This window comes from Mastacembelus armatus, chromosome 7, assembly GCF_900324485.2.
Source record: "Mastacembelus armatus chromosome 7, fMasArm1.2, whole genome shotgun sequence".
Classification (NCBI taxonomy): domain Eukaryota; kingdom Metazoa; phylum Chordata; class Actinopteri; order Synbranchiformes; family Mastacembelidae; genus Mastacembelus; species Mastacembelus armatus.
In genome coordinates this window covers 15995372-16019422 of record NC_046639.1, presented here as the reverse complement: position 1 = coordinate 16019422, position 24051 = coordinate 15995372, and the positions used below count along the sequence as shown (strand labels likewise).

The following is a 24051-nucleotide window of genomic DNA, read 5'->3' as shown; positions in this document are numbered from 1 at the left end:
ACACAAAAGTTATCTAAAATCAGATCAAAATTCAGTACATTTGCACTCATGTTTTACTTGATATGGTTGGTGCCTGTCATGGCACAGTTATAGTTGTCTTTCTAAGGTCCTGAAGTTCTTTGTATGACATATGAAACAGTATTTATATATTAAACCAGAATCTTAACTTACAACAAAATATCTTAATGTTAAGTAAATAACTTATGACTATTAACGTGATGCCACTACGTGTGGTGTTTTTAGCAATCCGTCTGTAACATATTCATCTGTATGGTAAAATACGGTGAAACATTTCAAGGGCTACATTTACTGTGGTTGGGGTTGTTCCCCATCCTCAGCTTCTGAGAATCAAATTTGTTGAGTCACACCTGTTGACATATGAACGTGCACACCGTTTGACAACATGAAAAGTAATGTCATTATTGATATTAAAGAAAATAGATGTTTTCCTACCAGGTCTTTGAAACACACTAAAATGCACAGACAGAATGATGAAGAAGCAGTGTTTTTATCAATATTTGTCAGAGTAAAAAAAAAAACAAAAGCTTTTTTACAAGATAGAAGAAAGTTATAGTAGCTGTCATATCAAAGCTGTTGTCATACTGCACAGTGTATACAGATAGTAAACAGTCACAAAAATGTGTGGTCTTTTCCACACACAGAAAACATGGGTTTAAAAGTTGCTATACAGTATAAACATCCATACTGTGTAACAGTACCAGTGTGTATGTGTGCTTTAATGTGTATGTTTGTGTGTGTGTGTGTGTGTGTGTGTGTGTGGAGTGTGTTTACCTCTGTAAATATATTAGCATTATATTCTCTTACCCAAGAAAATCAAATTTCTAATTATGTTTGCTGTGTTTTTTACAACCATTCTCTCCTTACAGATGTTGTATCAAGTGTTTTTGTGCACACTTCTAATTTGATTTTAACTAGATAAGGCAAATGTGAGATGACGCATGTCAGTTTTTCTGCGGCCTGTACAGTATAGTTTGCCTTTGTCTGATGTCTTTAACTGTTTTGATTCTGAACATGCACCAGGAAGGTCATGGAGTACAGTGGACACAAATTACGGTTTCTATAAACATACAGCAGCATGGATAGTTGAGAAGAAAATGAAACCCCTAAAATTGTTTTTGGTGTGAAAGCAAAATGGCTTTCATGTTACATTTAACAATACAAGTAATAGAAATTGCAGTAAGGCACTGGATTCATCAAAGCAAAAACAATAAACTCTAAGTCTCTTCATTTTCTTCTCGTGTTGTGGAGCTAATGAGACATTTTCTATTGGCAACAACAAATCCTGACAGACATTATCCTGACACTCATACACATAGCCTAAATTTATTATAAACTATTATTGGGTTACTAAGACCCACATAAACACTTCAACTCTTACTCTTAACTATTCTATCTGCATACTAGGAGCGCACATTTTGGAGAAATCTGAAAAATATACAGTTAATCGTCCATCGTGAGTGCACCTGTGAAAATATCATGATCAATTTCTGTGCTCATAAGTCAGAAATGGGGGGGGGGGGTGAGAATAAAAGTTAATTTGTCATTTGTATTTTGTGATGAACTCAATCTCAGGCTCAACAAACACACAACAGACAAATGACTTGTTTTGGCCTTGTTTCTGAGCTCTTATGTGAGCGTGGTAATGACCGCTTCGCCCCCCTCACACTCATTTTTCCCCCCTTTCTCTTTCTCTGCCATCTCCTCCTTCCCCCTCCTCCTATCCCCGCGTGCTTGCGCCAAGACGGCCCACCATCCCGCCTCCACACACACACACGCACGCACGCACACACACACACATGCACATGCACACACGCTGTGAGGTAACGGCAGACAGGCGCGTGACTCATTAGGCATTCGTCCCCCAGGGAGATTGCTGGGGGGGCGCGTGCGAGGGAAAGAGAGCGCCACAGCTGCAGGAATGTCACGGCCGGCTACCGCTGTGTGTGTGTGTGTGTGTGTGTGTGTGTGTGTGTGTGTGTGTGTGTGTGTGTGTGTGTGTGTGTGTGTGTGTGTGGGTGTGTGCTGCTAACACTGCTTGGAGCCAGCGGCAGGGCACTGCACCTTTCTGGAAATAACAAGGAGAAAGAAGAAAACACACTTATTAGTCCAGCAACAACAAATTTAGTGTTCTGAAATAAATTTGGAGAGAAAATGTTGGATTGCTTTATAATTTCTGCTTGAATTTAAATACCTTCCCTGGCTAATTTGTAATGTGATATTAGCCTGTATTGTTTTTCACTCTGAAGGCTTTGTTTTTTTGTTTTTTTTATTGGTTTTAAAGCAAACCCTTACTATGGATCACTGAATTCTGGACCCCAGTTACAAAAAAATATGATATAAGCACATTACCACACATAGTTGGATAATTGTTTTTCTTAATATTTCATTGCAATATTAAAGTTTTAATACCTATATCTACCTAATAACCAACAACGTAGGCCTATGCCTATTCGCTCACATGAACCATATCCAAGTACTTGTGACTTCTCGTCATTTATCAGGATTGTTGTCAATTTAGTCAGCCCACATGACTATAGTATATCCACTATTTAAGCATCTCTCAGCACAACACAATGAATAGCATTCAGTACCCCTGAGCTCTCTGAAAGATTAGATATTTGGTCAGCATGCAAAGATTAGATAGATATTCACTAAAGCTAAAATTACAATATTGTTCTGCTAAAAATCATTTAATTTTGGGCAATGAAACATGCCATGTCATCCCAAAACAGTCTAACTTGCCAAAATACAGAGAACAGGGGGGATGTTTGTTGTTAGTAATTTAAGAATTTATGTTTAAAATTTGTTTCAAGAAGTAACATATACAAGACATTTTACTTTACAGGTAACACATTAACCTTCTGTCCTAAACAAGTGTGGTGCAAGGCATGAAAAGAGTAAACTATAATATCAAATCTTTTATGGCTGTGTAACACTAATTGTATCTCATTTTATCTGACCTATAATGTTACATCACTGTAAGGGACACCTGCACTACAGTTTGCCCTTTGTGTTGAAACTTACAGCACTGTGTTCTATATCTGTACATTTTCAGTTTAAGTTTCATTTCTAGTATTAGTCTCAGAGCATATTGTAATGGATTAATATATAAATGTCACTGTATGTTTATGGGGGGTGTTTCTGAATGCTGATGTCATGATCCTGATAAGACCATAGTGACTGTGTAATAAGATATACAAGTGCATCTGTATGGATGTCTTTTGTTTTTTAGCATGTAATCTGAAGCACAGATATATTTCTTGGCTGCCTGACTGTCAGACAAAGTGTGGGAGGCGATATTCATAGAGGTGCTTTTAGTGGGACTTTTATGAGAGACTTTTTTCCATGGCTGAAAGGAGGTTGACCACACACAGTAGGGTTGTGTCAGCTCCGCACACAGGCATGTGTGTTTGTGCGTGCACGTACGAGCTTGAGTCTTCAGGCGCCCTTCCTTTGAGCGCCCCTACGTGGGCTGCCAGAGGTGTGTTTTGCTTTGTGTTTTGTTTCGGAGAGCCCTCCCCCGTGCTGCGGAAGTGTTGCCGGAAGCAGTGGGAGCTCACCCCCAGTTCTGCGTCAGTGCCACTAAAGAAAGGATCGGGGCTTTCCGGGAGGAGAGAAGAGGGAGGAAGGGGGGAGGGGAAGGAGGGGAGTGCTGTCAGCCTGGGTATGTCACAGCCATGTGGGTGGTTGTCTACACACACACACACTTACAGCCACAGTCACGACTGCTCTTAGACAAACTATTCTTGTATACAGTATATTGCTGGCATGCTCTAACTAAAATCCCCCGCTTTGGAGGGGAATTCTAAGGAACAGGAACAGGTGTGTGTTTGTGTGAGAGAGAGAGAGAGTGAGAGAGAGAGAGTGGTGCATGTGTATGTATGGGTGGTGGCAGAGTGTTGCGCATGTATGTTCTCCCTGACATGAAGAGAGCAATAAGAAAACTTGGAGGTGGAGAGTTTGTATTTAACAGATGTTTGTCTTAAGATCTCACTGTGGTTGCATCCATGAAACAGTGTTGTTCTGTTGCTCTTAGGTGATGTTTCACTTCTGTTTCCCTCCTAATGTTCTGTTGAAACTTCAGCACTAACATCCCACAGTGAGGCCTTGTGTGGAAGTAGCAGAAGTATCAGAAAGTGAATCACTGTCCTCAAACACTGGAGAACTTGTAGAAAGCTCCAACAGGAAAGAAGAAAGCAAGAAAAAACTCTTTTCTGGCAAGGCACGAAACAAGAGAAATGTGCAGAACTCTGTGGCCTGCTCATCCTGGGGGATGTTTTCATCTTTCTCTGTCTTTCCCCCCCCAACACTTTTTTAATGTCTGCCATTTGAGAGACTCCAGAGGGGCTGCACCTGTTTGCCTCTTGGCTAGCAGCCCCCAAATCCCTCCTCCTGCCCCCGCCTGCCACTCATGTTGCCGCACCTCCTGGGATGGAAGGAGGGAGCAGAGAGGAGTGGTGGAGAGCAGGGTTGCGTGTGGTGGAAGGGATAGCTGGAGGGCTTGAAGGCGTCTGGGAGCAAAAGCAGAGATGTAGGAACAGACAGAGAGAGAGGGGAATAGAGTTTTAAATCCAAGTCCACTCTCCCACACTGGACAGACATTACTTCTGTGGAGTTTTGACTCGCCTCATTCTCTTTAGTTTCTGGATTTTCTCATATTTTCTCTTCTCTCCAGTACAAACTACATCTCTGCTCTATCTCTCTCTTCACTGCTCACCTTTCTTCTTCTTCTCCCCACCATGTCTTCTCTCTTCTCCAATTCCTCCCCCAGTTCAATCTCTTCTACTCTTTCGATCTCTCACTACTCCCATTTCTACTCCTCTCTACTGTCTTTCTCCGCTTGTCCTGTCTCTGTGATAGAACCATGTTAATCTGCAGTGACCTCTTCAGGTCACATTAAAGGTTTCCCAGCTTCACCCTGTAGTGCCCTACGGCCACACTCTCGTAGTTACCCCCTATTTTCTCTGCTTACTCTGGGCAACTTTGGAAAAACATCCGTTTTCAACCACCAGCAATGTTAGTCAGGTATTGAGCAGTACCTGGCGTTTGCCAAACATAGTGTTTGGGCTTATGAAGCCCTGTTAGTGACTGATGGTTTTTTGGTCACTTCACTGACTAAGGCCCTTCTTTCCCAGTTCCTCAGTTTGGTCATATGGTCAACTTTAGGAAGAGTCCTGGTGGTCTTCATCGGTCTTCTTCAATTTCACAGTTATTGAGGCCATTGTCTCCTAGGAACACTCAAAGCTTTAGAAATGGTTTTATACCCTTGCCCCAATCTATGCCTCACCACAAAATTTTATTGCAGAGATCTACAGAGAGTTCCTTGGACTTCATGTTTTTCAGGTTTTTGTCCTGATATGCAGTGTGAATTGTGGAACCTTATTGACACAGTAGTGTTAAATTCTAAACTATGCTGAAGCAGCTCAATGTGATTCAAAGTTCTCAAATCAAGTTCAAGCCACATCTCAAGAAAAATGAAAACAACCAGGATGCGTTGGACCACAATTTGGAGTGCGACAGTACTGCGAAATAAAACTTGAGTTCCCTAAATGGCCAAAATGAGAAATTTTTTTTTTTTTTGGACAGCACCATGATGTTTAGCATTTACTAGGTATAGTGAATCCTGTTGCTAAAGAGTCTTCTTTTCTTTCTCCCATGTTGTGCAGAACCGTGGGCGACTAGCTGAGAAACGCACCATCCCCCTTCCCCCCAATCGGGTGCCCAAGAAGGAGCTGGCCTCCATTTTCAGCAGTGACGACAGCGAAGGCAGTGAGCGGGCCAGTGGGGATCATGCCCACATCAAGCAGGAGGAAGAGTTGCATTACGGTATCATGAGAAAGAGGTGAGGGTCCCAGACATTGTACTTTTTACTGTTTCTTCGCTTGAAGATGCATATGGGAAATCACAAGAACATGTCATGCTAGTGTCAGTGATATCATTATTATTAGTAATTATTAGCAAGAAGTCATCTGCTTTGTTTACTTCTTTTCAGCAGTCTGAAAGTAGATAGCTGAAACTCTTTGTACAAACACAAACTTGTGTGTAGTATTTATATTAAACTGAATATTAGGTTAATTTTGGGTTAAAGGCTCACTTTGTGGTGAACAGACAAAGACCTGTGTTTCCAAAATGTACTTATGGCTTTTGCTTTGGGATGTCTAATGGAGGGATTTGTGCTGAGCTCTGAAAGTGTTAATTGGTTTGTTGGTTTGCATTTTGTTGCTGTTGCCAAGTCTCAGTGTAACTGTCTTGACTTGATTTTGGAAAACTGAATCACCCGAGTCACCACTGGCTGCTTCATCCCACATTGTGCTGTGCTTGAGAGCAGTCTGATCAGTGTTTAGCTAGGTCTTCATGTCATGGTATTGCACTTTCTCAGCTTAAGTTTAAAACATTTTGAATTTGAAATGAATTAACTCTCTAGAGTCATTCAATAACTTAAAAAGACACTGAGGTGCGGGATATAATGCGAGTGAAAAATAAGGACTAAAGTGAGGCAGACTAAAATTAATAAGAAATTCTCCTCAAAAACATTTCAGTAGTGGGAAATACACATCGTTCATAATCGTTTTTGTCATACCAAGAGGAAGGGAATCTAAAATAAAAATCACGAGTTTGCAAATACTTCGTAAGTACATAAACAGATTTGCATGATTCCAAAATCAGACAAGCTATGGAGAGATAAAATGCAGAAGCTGTTCATTGATTAACTTGAATGTCCCCAGCTGGATTATAAGCAGCTTGTGCAGCCTCATTACAGGAGGGAATGTTTTTCATGTCTTGAGACTTGCGTGTGACACGGCAGAAAGCACAGCAACTGTGAAGCTTTAAATGGATCCACTAACCTCATTTAAGAGGGCTTCCCTTCCCCCTGACACTTGTGCCGCTGGCGTGTTAAAGATGATAATGAATTTAAAGAACACTTATGACTAATATTTCAGGCTTTTACCCTTTGAAAGGCGACGGACTCACTGGAGCCACAGCTCTGTTCTGTCCTGGGCATCCGTCTCAGCTCTGCTTTATCCCGCCATGCGGGTCTGGACGAAAGGGATAATGGGATGTCCAATCACGGAAATGTGATTTCCATTGACCACAGCTTCGTAAGTGAGTCGTAGAAGGGTCTTGACAAATTGGATTTAGCCAATGGAAGTGAAAAATACAGGACCTTTGTGTATCACACGTGTGAGTGTATCTGTGCTGTCTCAAGCACACATCATCAGGGCAGCAGCAGCACGTGTCCATCCAACCTGTCTATTGTAACTGCACATTCATCATTCATTTTTGTCTTGATATAATTTATTTCAGGTGGCATTACATTAGGAGGTACTGTGAACATCCAGGGATTCAGTGAAGCTGAATATCTATACATCTGTTGGAGATGAGATGACGAGATGAGATAAACATTTCATTTTTATTTTTATATGTGTTTATAATGCCACTTTGTTAACATTAGAGTAGACCGTTTTGTTTATGTCAGTGACTGCTGTCCATTTGTCACTCACTGTCAACAGATACTGTCTTTATAGCTCATTGTTCCCATCTGGATGTCTTCTCCAGTTTGTTATAAGCAAGTCCCCCTTCTTTTAGCCAGATTAATGTAAATAATTGCTGGCTTTACAGACGATTAGTTTACTCGGTGCTTCATAGATCTGCTAAATAAGCACACAGCATCAAGAGACCGAAGTGCAGTCAAGCCACAGAGCTATTGCTTATTGCTTATTCCAATAAGATGTATACTGAAGCTCTTTGGGGTATCAAAACTAAAGTCTAGTGTGGCTCCTGTGAAACACACAGGAACTCAAAATCTAGTTTTGTTATCACCTTAATATTGCCTTGGTGCAGCAGATTGTTTGTATCTGACTTGGATTCATTAGCACTGATTTATGGATTTCATCTTGGCGACTAAATATTTGATGGCAGTAACTTGGGATTTTAGTGTCTTACTCAAGGGCAAAACAAAGCCTACCTTAGTGTTTGTTTCAGTTGGCCGTAGATAACAAGCCTTTGATTGAAAAGTGCTGACTGAGAGACTGGGTAATTACCCGGCAACCGCTGTGGATTTTATAAGTTACACCCGCTGACGTTTGCCTTTCAGCGTGTGCCCTATAGAGAAAAAAATCCACCATACCCATTATTAACCTTCACCAACACAAATGAAAGCAGTTTCTCAAGTTTTTCAATCATGCATGAGGCCTTTTGCTACTTCCTAGGTATACAAAGAATATTTACTGTGTGTTTTATTTAAGACTTAATAGATTAAGTAGAAAGAGCGAGGCGGTTAGAAGGTCTGGAGACCCTTACCATAGACTTACAAAAGCATAAAACAGACCAACATGTCAGAGGCCAACATTGAGTTACCTCTTATAAGGCTGCCCTCCTCAACAGGGAGAGCTGGTTGAAAGAAGCAACACACTGAAATCAACATAACCTACTACCAATCCATTTTAAAAGGTTTTGCCCCATCATTTTTGTCTTCAGCATCAAGACCCCACTTATGTTTTTCTGGGCATCATTTTTTGTCAATTTACTCCTGAACTATTGTCTGATTGTGTTTTTCACTCCAGTGAAAGACTGAGGCAGTACAGGCTTTGGCTGCTCAGTGAGAGAAAACTGTCTTACTGACGTAGTGGTTGATGCATGTACACAGTCTTAAAAATTCAGAAGAATCTGATAATACTACTTAATATTGCATTATTTTCTCAGTCCCTTTTTCTGTATGAAAGCACTGGCTCATATTTGTTCATAGGGAAACCGTATTCAGTCTGTGCAGTAACCACACTGTCTGTTGCATTTGACATTTTGTCCTCTAGCTTTATTGAACAACTGTGTCACTGCCTTATGCCAGTAAGGGGTTACAGACAGTGTGAAATTACTGGAAATGACTCTTCCCTAAAGCACTAATTAGGGAGCTTGGAGGTTTTATAGCTTTCTAAAGGAGCTTTCCGTTTCAAGATTTTTTTGGCCTTGTTTACTCACATTTACCATGGCAACAGAGTCACAGCAGTTTAGTAGTTGCTTGGGTGTTGGCTAACAGAAGGACTTTCATTGTTTCCACATGGAACTGTGTTTTGTCTATTAATTCCCTGTCAAAACATAAAATTAACAATAGATGATCATTAGTGTTTCAGCAGTTCAGTCTCAGATTTGGCACTCACCGTGTCCCATCACACTGGATCTACAGTTCAACATTGGATACCTTAAAAGGTCATAAGGATTACATCACATATTATAAATAAGTGGACGTACTGTATACTTTTCATTGTACTTTTCTGTCCTTCCTTGACTGCCTTATCGACCTTATATCAGCCTGTGTAATGCAGGGAACAACAAGGAGAAATGAAGCCCAGGTGTAGCTCAGCTTCACCTGGCATACTGTTATTTATTTATGTATCTATATCTGCATTTATTCATTACTCCTGTGCTTGGTGGGTTCCCAGTTGTGGGTTGCCTTTTGATCCAGTTATGTGTAGAATGACAATCATGTTTCCGTTGTTCACAGGAATCGAACAAAACATAAAATGTATATTGAACGGATCTATAATCCAGCTTTAAACTTTATATCCTAGAGGACATGTATTTCCTAAATAGACGCCTTGTATTAAATTTTTTTTCTTAAAGAACATCTGTACAGCTTCACTCATTCCCTGTTTATTCAGCATTTTGCCATGCTTTACCTGCCTGGTAATATTTGCATGTTGGTGTTGGTCATGTGTGCAGCTTAAAGTGAGCATGTTCAGGCTGTTGTCTTAATTGCAGAGGAGGATACACAGTAAACCTTGCAAGCACCAGATGTTACACAGCAACCTCTCTCTCACTGTCTATGTCTCACTTGTTCGCTCACCCTCTACTCCTCCACCTTCACATCCCTGCTGTCCGTCTGTCAGCACTTTCCCAGTGGTGGTGTGAGACACGGTGTCAGGGTGCCTGGGCTGCCAGCTTCTGCCAGCTCACACTGTGACCTCTAGTCCCGCCACCTCAGGTCCACGTGCCAATGCCACAGCAGGCCACTACTGGGCTTTTATATTGAGACGACTCCCTGTGCCAGGAGAAGAGCCTTTTCATGTTGTTTGGCTCATTTTGAATAGTAATGTCTATTATAATGGTAGAAGGGAGTGCACCCTTAACAAAAAAAAAAAAAAGAGAGTTCAAGCCAATGTTTCAGCAGATGTAATTCATCAAACCTTGAAGGACCCCTGACTATTTTTATGGAAATTTATACATTTTTATGGACATTAAAGATTTTGCAATAACTAATTATTAAAATTAGTGTGAAAATTTAAAAAGTAATTCACAGAATATTGTGATATTGTGTAATGGGGGAAAAATGAAATGCATAGACAAGGAAGACAATGAAAATAACAATATAGTTAAGGCTATAAAGAACTCAAATTTTTAGAAAATCACTTTTAGTAGATGTTACACATGACTTTAGCAGTTTTGACATGAAAAATGCATTGCCATAAAAAATTTTTTATCAGTACCATAGTCAGGTGTTGTATTAGAAACAAACAAACAAAAAAAGCTGTTGATAGCAAGCCCAAATATAAATTTAAATACTTATATAGAGATTGTGATATCATCTCACTAATGCTTGACACCAGTATTATCCATGGCGGACTATTAAGTATTAATACATTAGTTATCTCAGTGTCTGGGTCAGTGTCTGTCCTCTGGATGGGGATGAAGGGTTGGGACTTTTCAGTTTAGGGATGAGCTGTGGATGAGATGATTGTCTACGGCGTGCACCTGGATGATAAGAAGGTAGCTGGTGTCCTTCTTAGCTGTCAGGCCCAACAGCTACAATATAACTATCCTCCATCCTCTCCAAGCCCCCCGTCCTTCCCAGCTAACCCTGACATTAGGAGCTCCTTAGGGAGCGCTGACTCAGGTGACTGGGTTTTAAATGCTGTCCCCATCCCCCTCTCCATCTTGCAGGGTTTCAGTGTGACCTTGCCTCCACCCACAGAAAGAGAGGAGGAGGGGGTTGAGGGAGGGCAGATGTGGGTGGGGATGGGACTAGGCCCTCATTAGCCCAAGCCAATGTGGGACAGCTCAGGAAAAGTGCACTAATTACCCCAGTAACATTGTCCTTGCCATTCATGGCTTAGAGTGGCCACTTTGCCATGGGATAATAACCCCATCACCTTTCTGAGGAGTTCAAGATTGCATTATCATGATCGCTTTAACTGATGGACAGACTGTGGTGTTATAGCGCAGCTAGCTGATGGATGGATTTGGCTGCAGTTTGTCATAGTGGAGTGTGTTACTGTCTGATCTGTATTTTGTTGGAGTCACTGGGTGACGCAGATACATTATTATATGACTACAAGCACAATTAAAAAATCTTCTCTGCACCTCATCTTCTATTTGAAGAAAACCATTGGGCTTTCAAATTCAGATAGCTACCAATTTTAGCAAGTTAAACTCTAAAAAAGGAGTCTATCATTAGTCTAAAAGTCTGGAGTCACAGTCCAATCAAGCATTTTCTTGCTTACTGGGGGTGACTGTTTTGTCTGAGACTGTTTTTGAATCATTGCTTCTCTGTGACTGAAAGGTGACTAGTAAAGCCATCATGGCCAGCATTAGGCCCTCTACACTCCCCTTCATCTTTTCTGTTAGCGTGTGGAAAACAGCTTGGCGACCAACAGCCTGACATTACAGTAGGAGCCTGTAATCATGGGACTGTAAAAACCCAAATCCAGCAGCCGCAAACAGTGTGGCCTCGTCATAGTGGTGGCAGCTAAGAGCCATTCGCCGCTTCTGTCCCATAAACTGTACTTGCCATGTCATACCAGACCCCCTTCATAGATGATTCTCTTCAATAAATTTGCCAGTTAGGTGTACAAACAAGATTCCTGCTGACACAAGAATGCTGATAAGTCTAAATACTGCATGTTTTCAAGCTTATTATGTGGCAGTGGATGTGAACTTTATTGGTTTTTACACTTTGGAACTCTCTTCTACGTCACACTCATTTAAACTATAAATGATATTTAGAGCATAAGCTAAAAAAATATTCAACCCTGTACTGCTACTCTCACACAAGCTGTTTGCCATTACACTGTGACTTCGCTTGTGCTGCACGACGGCTATAGTCCCCTGAAAAGCTAAGCAACTATTTCCCATCATTATGGGATTTAATGCGATCAGGGAGGTAATCAGATTGCCAATGCAATACCTCCATGACACAGTTGTATTGGACCACTGGTGTGCGAAGCTTAGAAATGCAACTGGTGGAATATTTGGTAGGGGCAAGTGACTCCAGCCAGATCTGGCATAATTTGTGAACTCTTCTTCTGCCCCGTCTTTGTGTGCTGAAGGATAGGGCAGGGTGTTGCGGTGGAGGAGTTGTTTTAAAAATATTAAATTCCAAATAAGTAAGTAAGGCTTAGGGTTGAATAAATGAGTAAAGTAAAACCTCTAAAGGTTTTATTAATATTTCGCTCTATTATAGATGTTCATAATCTGCCTTTTCACATTAATTGCCATATGTCTCTAAAACACCTGCTAAACTACTTACGAGTTGTGAATATGTTCGTTAATACATCTTAGCGTGGAAGATGACTAGGGATGAGACTCAAAAGTGCTGGATGCGGTAGTCTGTCAGAGTGTATTACACATCTCATAGCTAAGAGCCAGCTGACAAATCAGCCACTTGTAGCTACTGAGCCCATGTGGAGGTATGCATTTCAGAGAGAACAGGTTTATCTGGATGGAGCATTTCTGTGGTAAGTAGTGTGTGAAATTGTATAAATTTATGCATCGCTGCTTTGTCACATACTAACTTGGACTCTGTTATGAAATTAAGTTTTTAAAATGTGTTTATATTCTCTTTTCCTTCTTTGTGTGTGTGTGTGTGTGTGTGTGTGTGTGTGTGTGTGTGTGTGTGTGTGTCTGCATGCATGCACGCACAGCAGTCGCGATAGTGACCTTTCTGCAATCATCTCCAATCTCCACCACACCAGACAGCACGGCATGCCCGAGGGCCAGTCAGCTTCTGACCGCAACACCAGTCCTGGACACACAGGTAGGACCTTCAGTGGGTGTGTGTTTAAATGCTTGTCAGTGCAGCATATATGTATAATACTGGCAGCATATACAGGGCATTTCTTTTTTTTCTTTTCTATTTTCTTTCTTTTTGCATCCAAACTAATGATACATCCAGTTGTATGTCTCCAGTAACATATGTTAATGTCCCATTACCTATTTAATTTACTCTAATTTCTGTAATTGAAGGAGTTTAACTTAAGCTTATTACTCATTCCTGAAGGTCGCTCTCAAGTTGATTGCCTAATGTTTTTCCCACATTCTCAGCCGCACTTCAGGATTTTTGTTAAACCCCGTTTTAAATTACCTCTGAATAAATAGCTTTGTTTGCCATTAATCCAGTTTCATGTGAGCAGAGGAGCCATGGCATGTGTAAGCTAAGCTAAGAGCTTTTCTTACAGCTTACAGACAGACAACAGACAGCATTAAATCACAAATATTTGTCAAGCACTTTGTGTGAGGACATTATATAGCCGTCAAAGCCATATGGTTTGTAAAACAGCCTCTGTGTAGTTTACTAATAAGCAATGAACTTATTGTAGTGGATGTGTATGCTACACTGGTGTAGTTGTGCATATTTTTATAGTGTTTCTCTGCTATACTATATCCGAACAAAGTAAAATTTATAGCAATAATGGTACAATGGCAGCGCCACAAGCAACCCAAAACAAACTTTACGCATTATTGCATAGTTCATTTCCAAAATATTTCAGTCTTGTTGCAGGCTCTTTTATTTTTAAAACTGAGTGTTTTTGGACAGACTATTTAAATGTTCTTTTCTGTCGAAATTGGTTTAATATACATTATAGTAATTATTAAGATTTTTTTCTGTTGTCTGTGCAGGCTTTTGCCTACAATAAAAATGTGCATCTAAAATACATATCATGAAAATGAATCAGCTGAACTAAATACATCCGTCAGCATGTCCAAACACTTTTAAACAAATAAATGTATCTCTAATTAAAGAATATGTTGCCTTTTTATCAGTGAAGACCATACCTTTACTCCAATATTGCCCTGGGTTCGACTCTGTCCCTTCTTATCCCATTAGCACAGCAAGTGGCATAATCAGTCGAGACCCAACACCTCCATACCCTCTCTCTGTGTGCTCATCTCTTCTGTCTGCCAGATTAATTGTCCATACGGTGCCTGTGATATCAGGCAGGGTAGGAGCAAGGTGGAGGGTATTAGACTGCTCTGTAGCCCTCCCACTGTCTTAGACCCAGTTTGGGACAGATTTCCACCCAAATATTGGCCTAATCAGCTGCTTAACTTAATGGCGAAATCAGAGCCCTGAGTAGTTGTTTTAGTGGAAGACAAGAGGAACGGATGTGGGTGGGGGATGGGGATGAATGGGGTGTACAGCATGGACTGCGCCAGAGGGGGTCCAAGACCCTAAAATCTGTCCGTTTGAGAATTAAAGGGAGATTTAACAGGCTGCATAAGCGGCTCGCTCCGTGTCTGTAAACAAGTCCAATCCGATCAGCCACTGGCTCTAATTCTGTCTGCCAGTGAAATTAGACACACACATTCACAAACACACAATTACACACAAATAACATGTAGTTATACAGATGCGTGCCCACACTAAATCAACACAGGTTTAAATTTGCATCCAAATGCATAGGTGGGTGTAATGTGTATGAAGTTTTAGTGTAGTGGATTATTTGACTTAGAGATGGATGAGATGGTAAACGCAGCTTGCCATCTGTAATATTGTGTTTACTGTCTTCTGCCAGTCAGCTCTCATGTTTGACTTATCTTCTAGAAGTGTTTAACATCTACAAATGAACTGTGGAGGGAGAGTGGGTAAGACGGGAAAGAAATTAAAGAAAAGAAAGGAAAGCGAGGAAAAGTCTGCAACAGGGAGACAGAGATGCAGTTACTGAAGAAATGGTTTGGAGAGACAGAGGGGAGATGAATGAGTGTGGTGGTGGTATCAGGGGAGGGCAGGCGGCAGCTATGGCGGCGGACAGTTCAGTGTGTTTGCGTGTGTGTGTGTGTGTGGGTGTGTGTGTGGGTCAGGAGGAAAGGGAAGAAAGCTTGCCGGGTCGTCTCTGTGCCGGAGTGGGCCGTTAATTAAATCTGAGGGACAGACAGGAGGGCTGCCTCTCTTCCTCCATCTCTCTCTGTCCCTTATTCGCTCTCTCACCCTCCTGCCACTGGCTATTCGGAAGATCTGTGAGTGGAGAGGAAGGCGGGAGGGGGAGAGCAGGGGCGCCGGCGCTGAGAGTCTGGCTGCCTGTAGAGACTGTAAACCGTGGCTCTGCGGTCAGACTGGAGCCTCAAACAGGCAGATAAGGTGTTTTTGGACCGCCACTCTCGTTCTCCTCTGCTCCCTGCACTCAGACTCCCAGAGGCAGTTACAGCCTGTCAGTGTGTGTGTGGTTGGGGGTTGTAGCAGTGGTTTGGGACTTGAGCACATTTGTGTGTGTGTGTGTGTGTGTGGGTGCGTGTGTGTGTGTGTGTGTGTGTGTGTGTGTGTGTGCGTGCGTGTGTGCACCTTTCTGTGTTTGATTTTAAATGCCTGGTTTTAGATGTTTGCATGTGAATCTGCAGCCCAGCATGTTTGTAAAAGACTTTTTTTTTTCACCCAACCTGATTGTGAAGATTTGTTTTTAAAGTATTACTGGCTAGCTGTTACGTGATTAGCACAGAAAGGCAATTTCTGTGAACACAAAAGTGAACACTGCAGGATTTCTGATTATATTAGCTGTCTCAGACAGAAGCAAAAAGGGAAATGTGGGTTGTAAATATTTTAAAACATCCCACTGCTTAATAGGGAAGTAATTGTGCTGTCATAACAAAATGGCTTCTCAGGGTTATAGTGCATAAAATCGTGGTAACACTTCTGTCAGGAGATGAAATTCACAGGTAACAGAAATACATACTTTTCCTGCCTTTCGGGGCAATTGAAGGAAACTAAACAAGTTTCAGTGCAGAAAGCTCTCTTTTTTGATTGCCATCTTTGACATTAAGCAGTCAGTAGTGCTTTAGGTTTGGGGGGATATAAAACAGTTTTTGCACTTTAATCCCTAGTGTTTAGAGTAATGCATTACCAAGTGAAATGAGTAGAACCAGGTTTCTCTCTCATTAATACAAGGTAACAAAGTACTGTCAATTTCAACAAAATGATTTGATTATGCTCTTAAAATGTAATATTTATATTTAATAACCTGTAACCTGAGCATTGTTTTATTCCAAATTTTAATATCCATTTTCTGTAATAAACAGTTGCCTAGCAACGGCTGTGGTAAGCGGAAGGAGACAGATGAACACAAAGATGATAAACTGACAGATATGACAAAAAAGCATCACATTTAAGAAAGATGACCAATGATTAAGAAGGATATATACTTTGATTTAATTTAGTTTCCTTATTGAAAGGTTTTATTTTGTGATGTAAACTATGTTCAGGCCAGAAACAGCTTGTTGTTTGTTGTTTGGTAATGTCTTTAGAGGTTTGTTTTGTCTGTCAATATTCTCCACATGTTAATTGACTTGTAAGGTTTTTAGAAATAAATGTAAAAGTAGTGTTGTCTTTTTGTTTTTAAAGTATTCCCCACATCAAAACTCTCTTTGTTATAATAGTGGATGTGACAGCTGAGCACTTATTCAAAATAGGACATTGTTAGCGCAGAAGGAAATATTTCTTGCACATCACCACCTGTGCACCAGCTGATTTTTACAGGAGTGACTGACTGTACCCAACAGAATGTGTTTATAATGACACAAACAAAAGCTTGCATGAACAGCCTGCAGGTGTAGTTTATACTGTGTTGCAAGGGGGCATTTATTTCTGTGTCACGTTCATTTTAAGGTCAGCCATATTTTAGTCAGTTACATATCTCAGTCTTCTCATTCCACAACTTCTCTTCTTTAGCTGTTTTTGTTTCATCACCGCCATTAATTTCTCCCGTCCTGTTGGGAAGCAAGAACAAGACAAACAGTGGAGCAGTGTTACCCTGTGTGTACATTTGCACGTGTTGGTGGTGGTGCATCTTCCCCTCAGCGTGAGCAGAAGCACCTTTTCCGCTTCTCCATCACACACCCCCATCCCTTCCTCATACTCCCCTCCCTCTCCCAGCTGCATCGGCCTGTAAGCCAATCAATGGCAGGGCTTTCAGGGCCGGCGGAGGCCCCGGTGCACGGAGGGGGATCAATAAGTTATTAGCACCATTCTGTCAGCTGTAATGTGGAGATTGATCGGAGGGCTGTGGCTGGCGGCCCACCCCACGTCCCCGCCTGTCACCTCGCCCCTCCTCTCTGCACACCCCCACCCCACCACCCCACCCCACCACCCCGACCTGATAAAGATGACAGATTAACGGAATAAGAGAGGAATTAAGGAGTCTGGCTGTCTGAGCTGTCACCACGCTCCATGGGATAGAGAGAGGAGAAGGACTAAAGTTTGAGGGAGGAGAGGAAATAGGAGAAAAAGAGGAATGCTCCCCCTGCCTGATGGTTTGCCCTGGTGGTGTCACATGAAAGAGAAGTGGTTTAGGTCCTGCTGTTTCCTTTTTCTCTATCTGTCTGTCTGTTACCATCCCCTCTTTTCTCTCAGCGGGAGAAACAGCAGATAGGGAGGAGGTTAACTAGCAAGAAGGAACTGTAGCAGAAGCAAGAATATGGTGTACTTCATTAGACCAAAAAAATAAGTTAGCCTGGATTGTGTGCTTACAGAATTGGCAAAAACAGAGGGCTGTATTATGGCAGCTAATGCTATTTCCACTGTTTCTGCACCCGCTTGAAAGCTTGATACTGAACTAAAACTCTTAACTCCATGAATGATTATTCCTCAGCAATATTAACAAGCAGCTGAAAAGCTCAGGGTAGCTCACTTGACTAGAAGCGGTGTTAGTGGCAGTAAAAGGGTTAGCATAGATGCTAGCAGAACTCAGGATACGGCATTAAAAGGGAGTGCTGGTGCTCTAAGAAGCCCCATTTAATTGGCTTTAAAAGCTTTCCGCCCTGAAATCTCTGGCCCTCGGGCATTCGCTCTGGAGACACAGTGTCTTGAGTGAGGTTGGCTCAAGGGACGACTCAAGTGTGTCTGTTTGATCATGAATGGCTCAGGGTGTGGGTGTAAGCGTGTGTGTGTGTGTGTGTGTGTGTGTGTGTTTGGGGGGTTTAACTAATGGGGTTCTTTCTCTCTTTGTTAATATTCCACTAATAGGATAGATGGAGACCTTTAGTTTTTCTTTTTGAAATGGACCAGTGAAAAAAATGTATTCAGCATGATTTAAAATGAGAAGAAAAAGAGAATGAGAGATCATAAAGGAGACAACAGTAAAAATAGATATTGTGAAAGACATTCAGTGTGTGTGCATATAGTTGTCCATTAGTGCTCTCCCTTCCCCCCACTGTCTCTTTAGGGTGGTATAGGGAGTGGGTCTCCTCAGGACCAGAGCGGCAACATCAAACACTGGATCATTAGTGAACCTCCTCCTTCTTCCTCTCTCTCGCTTTCTTGTTTGCTGACTTGCCCTCTCATCAACACCGGGGCTCCTTCAGTAGCCCGATAAAATCCTCAGAGTCCTGTCGAAATCTCATTCTGGCTTTTCCTTCTCTTTCTATCAGTGTCTTCTTGTAGAGAGGAAAAAAAACATAAGTTTGGGTGATAGGTTAAGAGTTAAAGGTCAGACTCTCCAGCTCCACTCCTCTGTTGATGACTGTCCGCCTGTCGCTATGGTAACAACAGTGTCACATGACATAAAATCGCCAAATGTTTGCTTGGGTATTGCTACAAAATTATGTTTTTGTTTTTTTTTTTTTTTTTGTTGTGTTGTTGTTCATTGTTTCTCCACGCTGTTTACACATGCTGTGCAAATGATGAAAAATTGCTTTGTTGAAAAAAGAGAAACGGAGGGAGAGAGGAACCATTCTCCTTGAGGGAAGAAAAAAAAACACTCTTCCCATCCCTAAAAATACGCAGAGTGAAGTGAGAGAGAGAGAAAAAAGAGAAAGGAGGGAAGCAGTTGCTGCTGTGGCTTGGCTGTCTGTGTGGAGGAAGAAACCGAGTTAGAGAAAGTGCATGGGAGGTGCATGAAATAGAAATAGAGAAAGAACGACAGAGAGGGAGAGCAATGACAAACGGCTTTTTCCTTCTTGCAGGCGCTGTGTACGATGTGCTCTGCATCTCCTCCCTCTCTGATTAGGCCCGTATTGATTTGAGGTGTGTTTGAGGGGGATGGAGGTGAGGCGAAAGGGCGGGAAGGAAAAGCAGGATGAGAGGGGAGGACAGGAGGAGGCGGAGGAGGCAGTAGCGGGTGTTGTAATTTTACACTAGACGTTCCTCTTTGGTGGCAGGGAAGGAGGTAGAGAGGACAGGGAGAGTGTTGATAGGAAGACAGTTTTAACACACCTAGAGGGCAGGAGAGAGAAGGAAGCGGATGGAGAAATGAGACCAAAAGATAAGAATTGTGTTTTTGGTGGGAAGAGAGGGGAAGAGCTGTTGTGGAGGAACAGAAACACATGATATAGACATAATGTAGGCTGAGCGATTTTCACAAGCAGCTGAAAGGCTTCCGTCAGAACCTTTTGTGCCAACATCTGGAAAAAGATAAGAGAGGGAGGAAGAACAGTGATAACACTTGAGGACAGACTGCTGGAAAAAGACATTGAAGGAGACACAGAGAGACAGAGTCCTCCTCCCCTACCTCAGACAAAGACACACACACTTGAATGAGCCCGGGCAGATCTGTCATCCACAGCAGTGCAGGCCCCCTCTCATCTCTGACAGAACAGGCACATCTCCAGATGCCCGTGGCTTGCTTCACTTGCTCTTTTTCTCCCTTTCTCTCTCCACCTATCACTTTTTTATTTATTTATTTTTTACTTTTTGGCTCCTTTGCACTTGCTCTTTTCAAACTCCATTTCCAAAGCAGTCATCATGTATACAGGTAGACTCAGAGCAGGAATTTTGAGCCTTTATTTTGTTGTGTTTGCTGACTGCTCTTCACTCTTTGTGTGTATTTACAGATGACCTTCTAGGCAAGAGGAAAAGCTTCTCGCCCAACAGCATCAGCGAGTGCCCCTCTGACAGCAAGAAGTCACGTAGCGTGTCCCCCAAAGGTAAGACCATGCGGTGTATCCCTGTTACATTATACACATCATGCTTTTCTAAGAGGAAATGAATGGAAATTGTGGGAAAGAAGACAGGATGATTGAGTGTTGAAGAGAGAGGATGGAAGCTGTAGGATGAAGAAGAGGGAGAAGTGAGGTGGTATTGATTTATTTGCTGGTACTCAGTGTGTTAGGGTTAGTGATGGAGTCTCACTTTCTCATAATTGAAGACACATTTCCATGCCATCTTTCTAGTAAGTCATTCCTTTCTCTTATGTACTTACATGTAGTTACACACACACACACACACACACACATTAGAGGAAGTTAGTAAAGAGTCAGTACACCAAAATGCCAAAGCATAATATTTTCTCACTAATGCTGCCGTGAAGACAGTTTTAGTTTTATCTGCTCACTTTTGTCTTTGAGATTTTCCTGCATACATAAATATGATTTTGTGCATCACAAAAGGAGGATTTGTCGCACTCTTGTTAAATGACTAAAGCAAAACAAAACAAAACCAAAAAGCAAAGTTCTGTTCCACATGCAATGTTTTAGTTACTCAGGTCAATCAGCATCTCTTTGTTTTAAACAAATGTCATTGAAATAGTGGCCCCAACGAAAACTGTGATTTAGTTTTCTTAAAGAAAAAACAGGTTGCTGACATGGCTGGTTTCCTCCAATCACAACACCTACAATAAAATGTCTAATAATATTACATTCAGTAACAGCATAACATGATTGATAATCTTAAGTGTTATCAATTTTAGATGGGTTATTTTTAATTTTGGGGCTGATCCTTGCATGGACACTTCATTGCCACCTTTTAATTTGCTCTCTATATGACATGATGACGGATGTCAATGAAGCACTCTGGCAAGACGATGCCCCTCTGTAGGACTGCAGTTTGGTCATTGCCCTCTATTATTCATATCTCCCTTATGTGGTGTGTAACCGGGTGCTTGGCGCAGAGCCAGCACAGTCACCGGGCCTGTCCCCACGGACTCCTGAGGAAGACTTCCTGCCTGATGCATTATAGAGCAGGCAAAACCAAGGGCACCTCACCTCACATCCAACATCATCTGTACAGACACTCAAAGAATACACACACTGCAGGATGACATATAATCTAGACAGCATCTTCAGCACATACATACAGTACGTAACATAAATAGCTGTTTGAAATGCTCTGTTATAAAAAGCTGTTTGGTGATGGTTGTGTGTAAAATAAATAAATAAATAAAATAGATAGGTAAGGGTGTTTGTATAAGTGCATTTGGAGCTCAGATTGAGCTTTGACAAGCCCAGCTTGAGCCAGGTGTCGACTTTTGGCCTCTGAGTGACCTTTGACTGATAGCAGACCTGCCAGGAGCCTCTTCCTCTTTCTGTGTGGAGAAGCACTCATTCCTGGCCATTATAGTCTTACTTAGACAAACCTCAGCTTCTGAAAGATGAATGGGTTTTTGTGGATGTGTGTTTATTTGTGTGCGCATTTGTTTGTGTACTCAGGTTTGGCTTCCTTTTAAGATAAGTGGGGCTTGTGTGTCTTTATTTTTGAGTTTATGTTATTGTCCCTCTCAGAGTATGTGTGGTTAGGTTTGGCTTTTAAAGCAACCAACCTCTGTGTATGACTTGTGTATATATATGTATAGAAGCCTTTGCTGTATATTTGCATAAGGGAAACGTAAAGAATAATGTGTTTGTAGCCTGCTGTCCAGAGAGTGCATGTAAACCATTTCTAAACACTGCCGATCCTGTGTCTTAACGTTGAGCTCTGTCCACACCCAAACCCAGGCTCTGCACCTGTATGTGTGTTTTTGTATGTCCGTTATCTTGTCATATTGCCTCAAAGTTTGGCAGCAGGCACTATTAATTAATGACTAATGCAGGTGGAAAAATAGATTAAGGGAGAGAGTCTGACAGGGTAGTGTATGGATGGAGCCGGAGAGATTAGATGCTGCTGTGTAAACGATGTTTGTTTTCCTTCCAAATGCAAAGTCTGCACCCCCTGCCGTGTTTAGAGAGTAACAAAACTTTAGACAGGCACAGTCTAGTTGCGTGCACGCAAATGCACACAAACATACACGCAAACATGCACACATACACTTGAGGACCTTGGGTGGATTAGCTGGAGCTTGGCAGTGAAGACAGAGATGCTTGTATGCTCACCCCCCCACACAACCACCACCACCACCACCACCACCACCACCTCAACTTTTCAGCGCCACTCCTGCTCGCCTGCCCGGGGCCAGGCTCAGGTTTCAATAAGAAGGAGGGTGGTAAAAATAACCCCCTTCTTTCCTCTGCAGCTCTCTCCTCCTCCCTCTAACTCCCTAACCCCCCCACCACCACCCCCGGCCCTTACCTTAGATCATGTTACCATTGACAGAGAAAGGGAGGAGGGAGGTCAGAGAGAGAGAGAGATTAAGTGTGGGGACTGACAGCTAGATAGATATCGTCCTCACACCACAGGAGTACTACACACACATATGCACACTTTATGAAGAATGCCGAATGTTTTTTTTTTTTTTTTTTTGTGCTATTTTGTAGTTTGCGTTCTATATAGTAAAAATACAGTATTGAAAAATAACTCTACTTATAAGCTTTAACCTTATGCCACTGTTAGCATGGACATTACTGTGGTATTTGGTCAGAGAATTAGTGAGTTCATGCTAGGGTCAGGCTCAGACCATTAACAATGCATGCCGTTATGTGTATAGCTTCGTCCAAAGAGGCTTGCAGCCCATCAGTGCTGCCTTCTTAATGAATGACCTCTATGCGAGCGTATGTTCTGGCTGATATTTGAGAAAGACATCTGTCAAAGAGTGTAGTGTTTATCAAAAATATGCATGTTGGAAAGTGTACAAAAGTCAAATTATCTTTATAAAATGAAAGCACCTGTCTTATCCTCCATAATCACAAAATGTGATGGAAAAACATTCCTTCCATCCAGACTGCTTGAATGAAATTGCAGCGTTTAATATTCAAACTGGAGTAAACATGCCAACATTCTTTGAATTGATCCCCTTTCAGAAAAATTCAGTTATTAGTATTCAATTCAATTGCTCTATTGTCCATTTGGGGTAAACTAAAAGTATACAGTAATTGTATAGTAGTTTTAGAGCTTGCAGTATTTATTTCCCAATGAGTTGAATAATTGACAGTCATTGTGATTGATCATAACAAAAGTGTCTTCCTCCTCCTTTCAGAAAACTCGCAAAGCCCAGTGGTGGAGGCAGGCGGGAGCCACAGCCACATGAGCCCTGAAGAACACTACAGACGCATGATGTCAGCACTCAGTGAGCAAGGATCCTATGAGGAACAGCAGCAACGCCTCTACCAGCTGGCAAGCAGCATGGGCCTGCATGGCCATGGTTAGTCCACAGGCTCTGTATTTGTATATGTGTGTGTGGCCATCACCATTTTCTGTGTTGTAATATTGGCTTTTAAATACAGGCAGTGTATTCAGATTCATGTACCTCATTGCACAGTTGATTTTTAAATTCTGTATAGTGTTTCCCACCCTACCAGTAAGAACTGACTCATGAAAGATCTAGAGATACTTTTTCTTATTTTTTTATTTTGAGGTAGAGTTAGTTTGAAGTGACTTGAGATTTACTTCAAACTAAGTTTCCTTTGAAAGAACTTCTGCAGGGTCTTAAAAAAAAAAAACACCTCTTCTATCACCTGTCACCAAGTCACTGAGATACAGTACTACTTTGTAACCCCTGAGTGTAGCACTGTGTTCAGGGTACCATGCTAAGGTGTGCTGCACTGCTGCCACTGTAAAACTCCTGCCATGAAGATAGCTGACATTTCTATTTCCGGTGGTTGCCCACCCAGTCTCAAAGTGTCACTCATGGTGATTTCTGATCACCACAGCTCTCCATTGTTAAGAACACCCACAAGTCTTTGCAT

General features: G+C 41.8%; 1 protein-coding gene across 7 annotated transcripts in view; it reads left to right on the top strand.

The window, feature by feature from the left end:
* Positions 1-24051, top strand: part of samd11 (sterile alpha motif domain containing 11) — a 45157-nt gene that overhangs the window by 6866 nt on the left and 14240 nt on the right. For 6 of the 7 annotated variants that reach the window (XM_026333091.1, XM_026333092.1, XM_026333090.1 and 3 more), the window contains 4 exons: positions 5688-5863; positions 12936-13048; positions 20050-20142; positions 23343-23507. In XM_026333091.1, coding sequence (XP_026188876.1) covers positions 5688-5863; positions 12936-13048; positions 20050-20142; positions 23343-23507 — 547 coding nt within the window. The remainder of the gene's footprint in view (positions 1-5687; positions 5864-12935; positions 13049-20049; positions 20143-23342; positions 23508-24051) is intronic. The other variant, XM_026333093.1, reaches the window with a different exon arrangement.